This window comes from Chaetura pelagica, unplaced genomic scaffold, assembly GCF_000747805.2.
Source record: "Chaetura pelagica isolate M959 unplaced genomic scaffold, ChaPel_1.0 scaffold351, whole genome shotgun sequence".
NCBI classification, from domain to species: domain Eukaryota; kingdom Metazoa; phylum Chordata; class Aves; order Apodiformes; family Apodidae; genus Chaetura; species Chaetura pelagica.
The window spans coordinates 147,362-161,742 of NW_009952156.1; the positions used below are offsets into that span (position 1 = coordinate 147,362).

The 14,381-nt window shown below is 42.1% G+C and overlaps 1 protein-coding gene across 1 annotated transcript in view; it reads left to right on the forward strand.

Moving 5' to 3' along the window:
• LOC104397224 (FCH domain only protein 2-like) overlaps positions 1–11,818 on the forward strand; it is a 154,805-nt gene extending 142,987 nt beyond the window's left edge. The window contains exons 23-26 of the mRNA XM_010007172.1: positions 1,558–1,757; positions 4,290–4,354; positions 11,395–11,559; positions 11,796–11,818. Of these exons, the coding sequence (XP_010005474.1) occupies positions 1,558–1,757; positions 4,290–4,354; positions 11,395–11,559; positions 11,796–11,818 (453 nt within the window). The remainder of the gene's footprint in view (positions 1–1,557; positions 1,758–4,289; positions 4,355–11,394; positions 11,560–11,795) is intronic.
• The last annotated feature ends 2,563 nt before the right edge of the window (positions 11,819–14,381 follow it).

A 14,381-nucleotide genomic window follows, 5' to 3' on the forward strand; every position in this document is an offset into this window, starting at 1 on the left:
ACCCGAGCAGAGAAGCACTTAAAGGAGAAGAGCTGTGCTGGAGGAGGAGAGCTGTGCTGGTGGTTGGTGAGGAAGGGGAAGAAGGTGCCCAAGCAGAAGTTTCCCTGCAACCTATGGCGAGATGGCAGCTGTGCCCCTGCACTCGTGGAGGAACGTGGTGGAACATTCCCTGAAGGCGCCAAGAAGGGTGAACTTAGCCAGTGGACTTGGATTTTGTGGCCAGTAGACTCTGATTATGCAGCTTTGGAAGACCAGGGGAGTTGGCTGTTTTCAAAGCAGCCCGTGACTGTGAGAAGCCCAGTCTGGAGCAGCTCTGGGCCTCATGGGAAGGACTCATGAAGGAGAGGTTCGTGGAGGACTCTCTCCCGTGGGAGGGACCCTGTGTGGAAGCAGGGAAGGACTGTGAGGAATCCTTCCTCCTGAGGAGGATGGCGTGGCAAGAACCACGGGCCTGTGAACTGACTCTAAACCCCATCCCCCTGTGCCGCTGGGGGGAAGGAGGGAGAGAAACTGGGAACAAAGTGATTTGGGCCGGGGAAAGAAGGGAGGGGTGGGGTAACATATGCAAGCCCTGCTCTTTGCTCTTTGTGTTGTCTGTGTCCTGTGTGTGTTTGATTAGTGTGAAATTATTATTTTTTTCCCCGGGACCTTAATCGGTGAAGAACCCTCCTTGTCCTTTGTCTCAACCCATGAGCTTTGTCCTCCTCATCCTTTGTGGCCCTTCTCTGGACCCTGTCCAACAGCTCCATGTCTTTCCTGTGCTGAGGGCTCCAGAGCTGTACACAGTACTCCAGGTGGGGTCTCAGCAGAGCAGAGTAGAGGGGAAGAATCACCTCCCTTGACCTGCTGGCCATACTTCTTTTGATGCAGCCCAGGATGTGGTTGGCTCACTCTGGCAGCTCATGTCGAGCTTTTACTGTTGGGGAAAAATGTGGCAGTGGCAATGCAGAAGCCCTGGCAGATAGAAAGGGTTCTGGGCTGCCAAGGAAAGTCAAGGGGGGACACTGGGGCATAGAAGGTTCCTCAAGTAGACTAGGAAGGTGGTAGAGGTGCAGCAGGGTAGTAGCACAAGCTCAGCTACAGAAGCAGCAGCATCCAACCCTCCTGCAGTAGGAAAATAATGCATTTAATAATAGGTAAGAACTGTTTTGCTGACTGCCTGTCCAACGGCAGGTATTGCCCTCTGCTGCTGGCTGTTTGGGCAGCTGAATCGGTATGGCTCACAACTGCTAAGGATGAAGTAATTTTGCCTCAAACATGTTTCTTGTAAGAGGCAGAGCACAAGACTAAAACAAAACTGTTTTGACTTATGAAAGCCAGAACAGGAAGGAGCCTCGTTGGCCAGAGAGAGTTTAAACCTTTAAAAAAAAAAATAAAGTTAAAATAACAGGTATTACTTTAGGCTACAACAGTCTTCAGAATTCAGAGAGTAAGGGCTCAGAGTTCGATTTTTCTTGTGGTCTTTTGTCAGGATTTAGTTATACTTGTTGCCATCATTCCCTAATTCTTCCCCAAAGGGGAATATTTTAATTAAGCTGCTGTTTTTTTCTTTTACAGATATCCTCAAAGGGCATCCAGTCCACTCCCTTGAATCTTGCAACTTACTGGAAATGTAATGCTAGCACTACTGATGTGAGAGTGGATTATAAGTACAATCCAGAGTCTCTGAATGTGCCTAGCATGTTGTCTAATGTCCAGGTTGTGGTACCAGTAGATGGAGGAGTAACAAACATGCAATCACTACCACCTGCAAAATGGTAATATTAATACTTTTTATTATTTAAAATTCGTTTCAGTGTATTCATTAGTGTCAGCCTGAAACATTTCACAAGAAGAAACAGCTAATTTTTTTCCTCTTGATAAAATACTTGGTATCAAATCTTTAGGACATTTTCTGGTCCAAACCAGATCATGTACAGCCAATTCACATAAACTAAAATGAGACTGTATGCACCCATTCCAACTGTGTAATAATACAAAACTTTATGAATGCAGTCCTATCTGAAATTTCCAATATTTGCTTTCTTTTGGCCAATAGACAGGCTATATCGTGATTTGAAACCAAAATATCTTAATGGTTAAAAAACATTATATGTGTGTGTGTGTATAAATATATCCATATATATAGACAGTAGAAGAAATGCAGTTCTTAAAAAGATTTCTTGATTGTTCTAGCTTAAAAATTAGATTATAATTGAAATTGGTTTAAAACAAACATCAGTAACTGAGGATCTCCTCATAAGCCAGGTAGCATTGTCTCTCAATTTGAGCATCATGCTGATTATCATCTGACTCGCAGCTACCTGCCACCACCTTCTAAGCCTGCAGACCTTTTACAGCAGCACTTAAGAGTGAGACGTGTGTCTCAGATGTTTCTATGAGTTTGTGAAAGCAAGCAGAGGGTAGTAGGGCTAGACAGAGCGGGACACCCCTGGAGCAAAAGGTGAGTAGAATTCAATCACTGTGCCTGTGACTTGGCAGCACACAGGTACTTGCCCAGCTGTAACATAATTCCTGGACTGTTTATTTCCAAGACAGACAAGAGGGTCTTTTTAACATGAAGGTCAAGAGGGCAAAGATCAAGCTGAGGGAAGTCAGGCTTTGTTAACCTTATTACTTGTAGATCAGTTTACCTTATAAAGCAAGGTTTAGAAATAAAATAAACCTAGTGTATTTATCAGAAAGGTTCTGATGTTTCTCTAAGCAATACTATTAAATGTATTAATTGGACAAAATGGTAATACAGTATCATTTTAATTGGAAAAAATCCTGGCAAGACTTAATCTTTCTTGACTTGCTCTTTCAGCAGAGCAATACTTCTAACCAAATCACCTTAAGCTTGGTTTGAGCAAGGGCAGGTTTGGTATCCTGCCTGCATAACTTAACTAGAAATTTTGGTGATGCCTCCCTCCCTGCTCAGGCTTCTTCCACAAACCCCTCAGTAATGAAATCTGAGAGAGAGCAGGTATGGGCAAAAGCCTCTCGCCTCCCCCCACCCCAGCAACTCCCACAGCACTTCCCTGAACTGGGAAGAGTCCCGAGGAATCCCGGAGCTGCTGCTGGAGAAAGCAGAGAGTTATGGGGGTCACGAGAGATCAAGCCTGAGGATCGACGGTGATGGATGAACAGAGTCCTCCCTGGACGCCGGCCATGGACGGAAGAGAAGGGGGGAAGAAGAAGGAAGGAAGTTGTCTTCTGTGATCTCTGACCTTCCTCTGAGCTTACGTAGATATATGGAATGGAATATCTTTGGCCAATTTTGCTGTCTGTCTAACTCAGCCTCCTACGGGGGGGTCACAGATCTCCCCATAGTGTCTGAGCCGGCAGAGTGCAGGTGCGACCTTGAAGCCTCAGTAGTTAGAAAAACATTCCACTGTCTTATCAACCTAGCAGAACACACTGTTGCTAGTTACAAGAAAGCTTACTGAAGGAAAAAAAAATCAGTAAAAAGAAAAATTGGCTTCATCCTGGCTCAAACCAGGACATACAGTCATGTCCTAGGCAACTCTAGTATGTTTCTCCTGCTATATGTTTGGTCTAGAGGGTTGAGTGGTGGGGTTTTGAAGAAAAAATGTTTTATCATTTGACCTCCTGCAAGTAACCACTACCATCTATGCTACATGTGTGAGCATTTCACTCCTGCTACACCAATTCCAAAGGCAGTTTCAAACCTATCAGCACTTCATGCTGCTCACAGCTTTAAGTTGTTGACTTTGATGGAACAGCTGCAAAGTGCTTGAAGAGTTAAAATTTCCTGTCAGTTTAGAGACTGTGGTCTTCAGTACCCTTTTCTGCCCCTTTACAGCGTCAGTAGTTAGCTTAAACCCTGAGTCACTTCTGTCAACTACGTTTGCTAGAATGGAAATGGAATAAAATTCACACAGCCAGGAGTCTCACATAGGGGAGAGCAATCAATATTGTCATGAAGCATAAAGACCCAGCTTTGAAACTGCTTCCAGCATGTTTGGCCTTTCCTTACTCTTTGAGACCACGGAGGGTTTTGAGTTGTGGAGCCATAATCTGGGCATAGGACAATGTTAACCGTATAAAATGTGATATGTACGTATGAGCTCTGCTGCAAGCTCAGGGGCAATGCAGACATGCCCTTCTGTTTTCTTGTTTGCTTTGTAGTTTTCCACACACTCACCTTAAAATGATCAAATATTTTAATAAACCTCCATTGAGGAGATGTAGGTTATATGTGCATGGTCTGTAAGGTACCAGCATAAATCTAGAGAAATAATATTCTAAAAATTGGTGCTTATAACTAAGCTACCATTCTCTTACAGGAATGCAGACCAGATGAAAGCTTATTGGAAAATATCTAGCATTTCAGAGAAGTCTGAGAATGGAGGCAAGTTGAACTCTTGTTTTCTTTTTTCTTGTACAGTAAAAAGGCCTCAAAAAAGTGATTTTAGCCTCTATGTCCTCATGCCTGTTTACACTTGCTGTATCCTGTTTATTAGTTCACCTTCTTCTCAATGAAATTCCTCCTGAGAGATTCCATTAACAGTGAGATGTAAAAATCTTAACAAATTATAAAAAGAAAAATAGTGAAGCCCCTGAAAAGCAGCTAGTACCACTAAAATAGAGTTTAGACTGGACAAGGAAATTATTACATCAATGCTATTTGGAAATGAGCAGTTAATAAAAGAAAAATACATTTAATATCTGTGTTCTGTTTTTCCACACACTGATAATTGAGATACAGCGGAAAGAGGTAAGTGGAAGAACTGGGGGGGGGGAATCCAGAGATCCTGTGCTGAGATAGGATCAACTATAGATTTTTCTTGAGCAACATTTTGAGGGGTTTTGCTTTGACCATATACAGTTCCAGGGAAAAAAATAATCTATGCACATCTACTAAGAGTGGTAATTTATATAGCATTTTGTAAGGTACCAATAGTCGTCCTCTGCCCAACTTCCTTTATGTCCTGGTTTGAAGGAAAAAAAATCAGTAAAAGGAAAATTGGCTTCATCCTGGCTCAAACCAGGACACTACCTGAAGTTCTGATGATGTCACAGCCCTTGCAACCTTTGCAAATGCAATGTTTTTCTGAAGCAGAAAAACAGGAGCTGAAGAGAGGCATCTCATCTACAAAGCATCTGTGGAGAAATGGACTTGCAGTGTAACAGAAAGGCCTTTGGCCCTGTTAAGAATTTAGTGAAGGGAATTATGAAAGCACAGATTTGTTTGTAAATGTGACTGATTTAATATAGGAACCACAAGCCTGGGAAGGGAAAACATCTTCTATTGCTACAAAGGCTGCAAAGCTGTGATAGTCATTCAAGCAAAATCAGAGATAATTGGATCTGCTAGAGGTTATTGCTGTAGTCTGGTGTACTTTATCATTCACTGATCTCACAGTTCTTTGCCATCTGTCTTCCATTATGATTGTGTAGGGATAGCCTTCTCTTTTTTCCTTTACCAAACTGCAGAGCTTCTTTTAAAATGAAAAATCATACTAAAATGCGAATTCAGCCAGATAAAGAAGTACTGCACACTTGTAGAGCAGCATAAAATGGGCCTGCCAGTGATGCAGATTGTGTCTTGTGTATGTTCAGTAGATTTGCACATATCCCACTGCTTCTGGTATATTCCTTTCTCTTCCTACCATCGTTCTTCCCTTTTTGTCGCGGTCCAAACCCGGTTTTGGGTCGAAGCTGCCTTATCTCAGGGCACAATCGCCCTGTTTGTTTATCAGGATTTTCTGACACCAGATTATATATTAAAGATAGCCTTCTTAATTATTTCGGTGGGTCCATCCCTGGCTTGGGGCCGGCTTGCTTCCACCGGATATATAACCGATTGATAAGCTCCTCTCGGAGATTGTGTGTTTAAAATACCATTTTACTGTAAAAGTTTTCAGTGTGTGTGTGTGGAAAACTGGATATGTACATGTACCCGGTCGGTAAAGAGAAGGAAAAAAAAAGATGTTGTGCTCACGTCCTCCTGGAGCCGGGGGGGTGAGGCGAGGTGAGGCAGCGGTGGCAGATCCAGCGCAGGTGGCCCCAGCGGCAGGAACAGTAGGGGTGGCGAGTCTGCAGCAGCTGCTTCCTTCGTCCTTCTGGTGCCTCTGGTTGGCAGCCGAGCTACCGTTTGCCTGGGCACACAGAGGACCGCTCTTTTTGTAGTGTGGCAGGGCCACTCACCGCTATCACCCTTAAGAGCTTTCTTCCGATGATCTCAGGAGCGCTGGAGAGGCGAGGAGTCTGACAACGAGCTGTTTTCCTCATTGGACCCGGGTCTGGTGGCAAAGTCACGGCCTATGGTGGTCTCAGCGAGGGCAGCTTTCAGCTTGGCTCCTTTTATTTGGTTTTCCTTCTCCTCTCTTTTGTCTACTTTTCTTCTCTCTCCGTTGTGCCAGCAGTAGCGGGCAATGGGCGCGGTAACGACCCACAAACAATCGCCGTTATCGGCATTCACGGCTTTGCAGTCTTAGGCCGCCGCTCCCAGGTTCGTGATGAAGTCCCAGCTGCGGCCCCTACCCCGCAGTATTGCCACCTTTTTCTCCTTTATTTTTATTTTATTTTTTCTGTTACGTCTCTCTATTACAGTCAATTTCAGTGAGAGACACTTTTTTTGGAGGCCAGTTCTCCACATTGTTTGAGTATAAACATTTAGTACTGGCAATTCAGTGTTGAAGAGTAAAACATAAGTCTTAAACTTATGGAAACAAAGGGAGAAGTTGCAGAAAAACTCTTAATATTAGGAGAAATATCTTGAAGTCCTACTTATTCTGGTGTACAGACTGGTAAAATGTTTTGTGTTTTTTTATGTCCCAGCACATTATGTGAGCTGTCAGTTGCAGACAGAGATAAAACACAGAACAAACTTTCAAAGCACTTGGATATATGAGTTTCCATACTTACAGTGGAAAGAAGTTCCGATTTATCCAAACTGCGGCAGACCAAATGAAAATTAAATGAACTAACCCAAATTTATCAAGAATAAGCCACTGCATAAAACAATTTAATTCATCAATTACTGCTTTTATCTTAGCAACATTTCAGTTACTAACTTTCCTCCTCATTTAGCAGTTCCTACTAGCTAGTTTTTTTTTAAGAAGTAAAAGTACTTGGCTTTCACTATTCCATTCATTAATTATTTAAATCTCCTTTTTTTTCTCTGCATATTTTGCAATATGTTACTTGGGAGAAGAGACCAACCCCCACCTCACAACAGCCTCCTTTCAGGTAGTTGTTGAGAGCAATAAGGTCTCCCCTCAGCCTCCTTTTCTCCAGGCTAAACAACCCCAGTTCCCTCAGATGCTCCTCATAAGAACCTTCACCAGCTTTGTTGCCTTTCTTTGGACACACTCCAGCACCTCAATGTCTTCTGCTGGGTAAAAAACTGGCTGACTGGCTGAGCCCAGAGAGTTGTAGTGAATGGGGTTGGATCCAGCTGGCAGCCAGTCACCAGTAGTGTCCCCCAGGGCTCAGTTTTGGGTCCAGTCTTGTTCAATATCTTTATTAATGACCTAGATGAGGAGATGGAGTGCTTCCTAAGTAAGTTTGCAGATGACACTAAGCTGGGAGGAAGTGTCAATTTGCTTGAGGGAAGGAAGGCTCTGCAGAGAGACCTGGACAGACTGGATTGATGGGCTGAGGCCAGTTTTATGAGGTTCAACAAGGCCAAGTGCCGGGTCCTGCACTTTGGTCACAACAACCCCATGCAAAGGTACAGGCTTGGGGATGAGTGGTTGGAAAGCTGCAAGGTGGAGAAGGACCTATGGGTGCTGGTTGACAGCCAACTTAACATGAGCCAGCAGTGTACCCAGGTGGCCAAGAATGCCAATGGCATCCTGGCCTTCATCAGGAATAGTGTGGCCAGCTGGAGTAGAGAGGTGATCGTGCCCCTGTACTAAGCATTGGTGAGGCCACTCCTTGAGTACTGTGTGCAGTTCTGGGCCCCTCACTACAAGAAGGATGTAGAGTTGCTGGAGCTCGTTCTGAGAAGAGCTACCAAGCTGGTGAAAGGTCTGGAGAATAAATCCTATGAGGAGAGGCTGAGGGAACTGGGATTGTTTAGTTTGAAGAAGAGGAGGCTGAGGGGAGACCTCATTGCTCTCTACAACTACCTGAAAGGAGGTTGTAAGGAGTTGGGAGTTGGCCTATTCTCTCAAGTGAATAATGACAGGATGAGAGGAAATGGCCTGAAGCTGCACCAGGGGAGGTTTAGACTGGATATTAGAAAGAAATTATTTACCAAAAGAGTGGTTGGACAGTGGAACAGGCCACCCATGGAGGTGGTGGAGTCACCATCCCTGGAAGTATTTAAGAAAAATGTAGATATAGTGCTTAGTGACATGATTTAAGCACTGAATGGGTAAATCAGGTTATGGTAGTGGGATTTAGGTTATGGTTGGACTTGATGATCTTCAGATCCCTTCCAACCAGGATGATTCGACTTGATTCAATTTTATTCTATAATTTTGTAGTGAGGGGCCCAAAACTGAACACAGTTTGGTGTGGCCTCACCAGTACCAAGTACAGGGGGGCAATCACTTCCCTAGTTCTGTTGGCCACACTGTTTCTGATATAAGCCAGTATGCTCTTGGCCTTCTTGCCAACCTGGGCACACTAATGGCTTATATTCAGCTGGCTATCGACCAATACCCCCAGGTCCTTTTCCACCAGGCAGCTTTCCAGCCACTCTTTGTCAAGCCTATAGTGTTGCATAAAGTTGTTGTGACCCAAGTGCAGGACGCAACAGTTGGCCTTGTTGAATCTCATACAATTGACCTTAGCCCATTGATCCAGCCTGTCCAGGTCCCTCTGTAGAGGCTTCCTACCCTCAGGCAGATCAAACACTCTTGCCCAACTTGGCGTCATCTACAAACTTCCTTAGGGTACACACGATCCCCCTCATCCAGATCATTGGTAAAGATATTAAAGAGAACTGGCCCCAGTACTGAGCCCTGGGGAACACCACTTGTGATCGGCTGCCACAACTCTTTGGGCCCAGCCAGTTTTTTAGCCAGCAAAAGTACACCCGTAAAAGCCATGAGCAGCCAGTTTCTCCAGGAGAAGGCTGTGGGAAACTGTATCAAAAGCTTTACTAAAGTGCAGGTAAACAACATCCACAGCCTTTCCCTCATCCACTAAGTGGGTCACCTTGTCATAGAAGGAGATCAGGTTCATCAAGCAGGACCTGCCTTTCATGAACCCATGCTGACTGGGCCTTATCACCTGGTTGTCCCGCACATGCTGCATAATGGCACTCGAGATGATCTGCTCCATAATCTTCCCCAGCACCAAGGTCGTAATGACAAGCCTGTAGTTCCCCAGATCCTCCTTCTAGTCCTTCCTGTAGATGAGGGTCACATTTGCCAAACTCCAGTCAACTGGGACCTCCCTAGTTAGCCAGGACTGCTGGTAGGTGATGGAAAGTGGGTTGGTGAGCACTTAAGCCATCTCCCTCAGTACCCTTGGGTGGCTCTCATCTGGCCCCATAGACTTGTGTGTGCCTAAGTGGTATAGCAGGTCTCTAACCAATTCTTCTTGGATTATGGGGCTTTCACTCTGCTCCCCATCCCTGTCTTCCAGCTCAGTGAGCTGGTTACCCTGAGAACAACTGGCATTGCTGTTAAACACTGAGGCAAAGAAGGCATTAAGTACTTCAGCCTTTTCCTCATCCTTTGTCACTATGATTCCCCCTGCATCCAATAAAGGATGGAGATTCTCCTTAGCCCTCCTTTTGTTACTAATATATTTTTAGAAACCTTTTAAATTGTCTTTTACAGCAGTAGCCAGATTAAGTTCTATTTGGGCTTTGGCCCTTCTACTTTTCTTCCTGCATAACCTCATGACATCCTTATAGTCTTCCTGAGTTGTCTGCCCCTTCTTCCAGAGGATACAACCTCTCTTTTTTTTTTTTTTTTCTTGAGTTCAAGCCAAAGCTCTCGGTTCAGCTAGGCTGGTCTTCTTCCCCACTAGCTCGTCTTTCAGCATATGGGGATGGCCTTCTCCTGCAACTTTAAGATTTCCTTCTTGAAGAATGTCCAGCCTTCCTGGACTCCTTTGCCCTTCAGGACTTCCTCCCAAGGGACTCTCTCAACCAGGACCCTAAACAGGCCAAAGTCTGCCCTCCAGAAGTCCAAGGTGGCAGTTCTGCTGACCCACCTCCTTACTTCTCCAAGAATTGAAAACTTAGCATTTTGCGATCGCTGTGCCCAAGATGGCCTCCAACCATCATATCACCCACATGTCCTCTTTTCACAAGCAGTAGGTCCAGCAGGGCACCTTCCCTAGTAGTCTTCCTCACCAGCTTTGTCAGGAAGTTATCTTCCACACACTCCAGGAACCTCCTAGGCTGTTTCTTCTCTGCTGTACCGTATTTCCAGCAGACATATGGGAAGTTGAAGTTCCCCATGAGAACAAGGGCTAGTGCTAGTGAGATTTCTCCCAGTTGCTTATAGAATATTTTGTCTGCCTCTTCATCCTGGTTGGGCTGTCTGTAACAGAATCTCATCATGCCTCATTGGCATTCCCCCTGATTCTTTCCCATAAACACTCAACCCTGTTGTCACCATTATTAAGTTCTGTGCAGTCAAAACACTCCCCAACATACTATCCCGCTGCCTCTCCTGCCTTGCCCATCCCTTCTGAAGAATTTGTAGCCACCATTGCAGCACTCCAGTTGTGTGAGTCATTCCACCATGTTTCTGTGATGGCAACCAAATCATAGTTTTCCAGCTGCACAATGGCTTCCAGCTCCTCCTGTTTGTTGTCCATGCTGCATGCATTGGTGTTGATGCACTTCAGTTGGGCTATTGATCCCACCACTTTCCTGAGGGGAGAGGCCCTAATTCCTACATGACCATTCTCAGGTGCTTCCTTGGTTTCTAACCCATCAATAACCCTTGTGTCTTTGCTGCTGCTTGGCTCTCCATTTCCTACCTCCAACTGCGATGGCAACCCAAAGGGCCTCGCTAGCACACTGTCTCACAAAAATTGGCATGCCCCCTCCCCCAGGCCTATCTCTAGTGAGCCTGGTTTTATCCTCCTCCCCCTTAAAATCAAATTTAAAGCTCTATTGATGAGTCCTGCTCATACTTTTAAATCTGCTATTGAAAAGTACTACATATAAGATAGACCAGCAATCATAAATTATGATTATAGGGAACAATCAGGTATTTAATGTAATAAGAGATTACCAGGCTGTCTGACATGCACATTCTTCTGTGAGTATAATGTTGTAGAAATGTGTATTGCTTCTCTCTAAATCATTCACTAGTCACTTGTCTTAAACAGAGCATTGGAAAAAAAGAGTTGTACTTTCATCTCTTCTGAAAATGTATATAGGAATGCTGCTGGGAATAGGTCTTAAACATCACCATGTTGTCTTGGTATTGCAGAACAATCAGCCTTTCAGTTTTGTTATTTTCATAGGTTCTGGATCCCTCAGGGCAAAATTTGAACTTTCAGAAGGACCCAGCAAACCAGCAACACTTGCAGTGCTATTCATTAGTGAAGGAAGCACCCTTTCAGGAGTAGATGTAGAGCTAGTAGGCACTGGCTATCGACTTTCCCTCCTTAAGAAGAGATTTGCCACTGGTAAGACACTGACATGCTTATATATTCAAATTAATATGGTATATTCTATAGTGCTAAATTATAAAACATGAAACTGTTAAGTAAGTGATGCACAAATAATTACTTTTCCTCAAAAACATGACTGAAAACCGTTTCACTGTTTTTTGGTTTTCCATAGTTAGTCAAACTGCTCCAAGGAAAATACTGACCAAATCTGTTTTATCTACTGACTGCAAAAAAAGACTTTTATTTTTCAGGACGGTATGTGGCAGACTGCTGATGAACCTGTGGAAGTCATTGGATCAAAGGAGTGCAAGAAGCTCACCCTGCCCTCTCTACTTTACAAACACTATTTTAACATGCATTAATTTTTTTTAAATGTTGACCTACTTTGAGGCTGAACTACAGAACAGAAAATGCACTTTTAAAAGTCATTTTGCAAACTTTTTATTACTTTATAATAGCACTGAAGTTAACTTCATCACTGTCTGTAAATTATCATCTGCAATATTTGGAAAAATCTGTTGACATTTTAGTAACATTTTATAGATTAAGTCAAAATAATAATAGTTTTAATTAAAGTATGAAAGTGTATGTTATACTGTAAACATTAAACCTAAAAATGTAGGAAAGCAAGTAAAATATTTGAGCTTCCCATTAATAATATTAATTTTCAGATTCAATTGCTAGTTTTTAAAGAAAACAAAAGCAAAGTCTCATGTAGTTATTCCATCTACTTGTGCCATAGAACCAGCTCAGCTAGAGATGTATAAAGAAAATGTAATTTGATGCCTGTGTATCATTATTAACACACAAGTTGTTTTATATAGGTTTTTTTCCTAAGTGCAATGTGTTACAAAATTGCAAAAGACAGAAGAAATTTACTTCTGCAGTTAGTAAATTTTATGGGTGTTGTGATTGTTTGAATCAATGCTGTAGACTTAATTTATTTTTATATGAATAGCATAACATTTGTGCCTTTAAAAAAAAACAGCCAAAACCAAACTTTGCCTACTCACATTGTTATTCACATGCCTCAATCCTGTTATCAAAGTTTGGCTCTTCATCAGGAAAGTACAGTGCTTGTATGATACATACAACTTTATAAAAATTCCTTTGAGTGGGATTGCAGATTTGTAAAACTGGAAATTGTTTTAAAAGAGGTTTAAAATACTGGTTTACTTCCTCATGGAGTAATTGCAATAAATTCAGCTGTAGTAAAGGGAGATGTATCATGAAGGACTTTGAAACTTTGAGATAGTAACTTTAATGTCACCAAAGATGAAAATCCTGAAAAAACACAGAACATGTTAAAAGCAAACAGCATTTCCTTTCACTTTGACTGCAAGTCTTTGGGATTGGTGTCCCTGCCCATGGCAGGGGGGGGTTGGAACTAGATGATCTTTAAGGTCTCTTCCAACCCAAACCATTCCATGATTCTATGAATTTAAGTGCTTTGAGGGTTGTGTGATGTGAATGTAAACATAGTACAGTGGTAGGAATAGCATTTTAAAATGGTATTTTATAGCAGAAGGATGACAAGTACTGCCATTTCTATCGGTTTAAATTTTATCTAAACCCACCATTTTTAATATTTGTATTGGATTCTAATCTGCTTGCCGCAGCCTTAGCACAGGGAAGATTTTTTTAAGCAAGTCACTAATTTAGAAAATCTTTTATGTATTTGTATTATCAAGAGTTTTTTAAATGCTGAAATCAAACATATTGGGGCAAAATAATTCAAGAACTTACAATGGGGAATTTTATGTGACCATTTTTAATACTAGTATCTATATCAAATTTTCTATTAAAACAATAAAATTTGCTTCAACTAAGTCATGCAAAACCAGTAATGGATTAGACTGCTGAAGTTTTGCAATAAATTAAGCTTTGTAGAGGCTACATACATTCTAATATATACTACACAATTTTGCAGATGAGTTACATTATTAGCACTAAGCACGTACTGTAATGAAGATTTGATTGGAAGAGTATATTTGGCTCTTAACTTGCTGAGCTTATTGAATGATAAATTTCTAACTCATACAAAATGGTACTGGTTTTTTATTGGAATCTTAATTGTAATCTGCTTTGCAATCAAGCCATGTTTAATATGACAATATTTTATTAATGAAAACCTAATACTGCATTGCTGTTTTTAATCAGGTATTGTTAGTTAAATTAAGTACTTATGTTTCAGCACTTTTAAACAAGGTGATTATGCATACATTGGGTGCAGGTTACAATTTTGAAGCCATACAAGTTTATATAGACTTTTTGTAAAGAAATTTAAAAACATTGTAAAAAATGCGTTTGATAAGAAAACCATATGCAGCAAGCTGGTTCTTGTTTGTAGCTGCCTCCCAAGAAAATTAATTTGTAAACACTCAAAAGGATCTGAATTTTTATGGACTGTAAATTATAGCATACAAGTTTATCTTACAAAAATTGTAAACACTTCTGATTTTTCATAAAATGTAAATAAAAAAAAATTGCACCCATAATAAACACATAATATATAATTTAAATACTGATGTATAGTGCTTATACTTTTGCAGTTAGTCCCACAGAGCTTCTAAGCAATAATAGAACAAAACTATGCCTGTATTGAACATTTTTAAAGTGTTAATTGATTTGTAAGTAATAAGTAGTAGAGGTAATCAGTACAGGAAAGACATGGACCTGTTGGAGAAGGTCCAGAGGAGGACCCCAAAGATGATCAGAGGGGCTGGAGCACCTCTCCTATGAGGACAGGCTGAGAGAGTTGGGGTTGTTCAGCCTGGAGAAGGGAAGGCTCTGGAGAGACTTTATAGCAGCATTCCAGCACTTGAAGGGAGCTTATA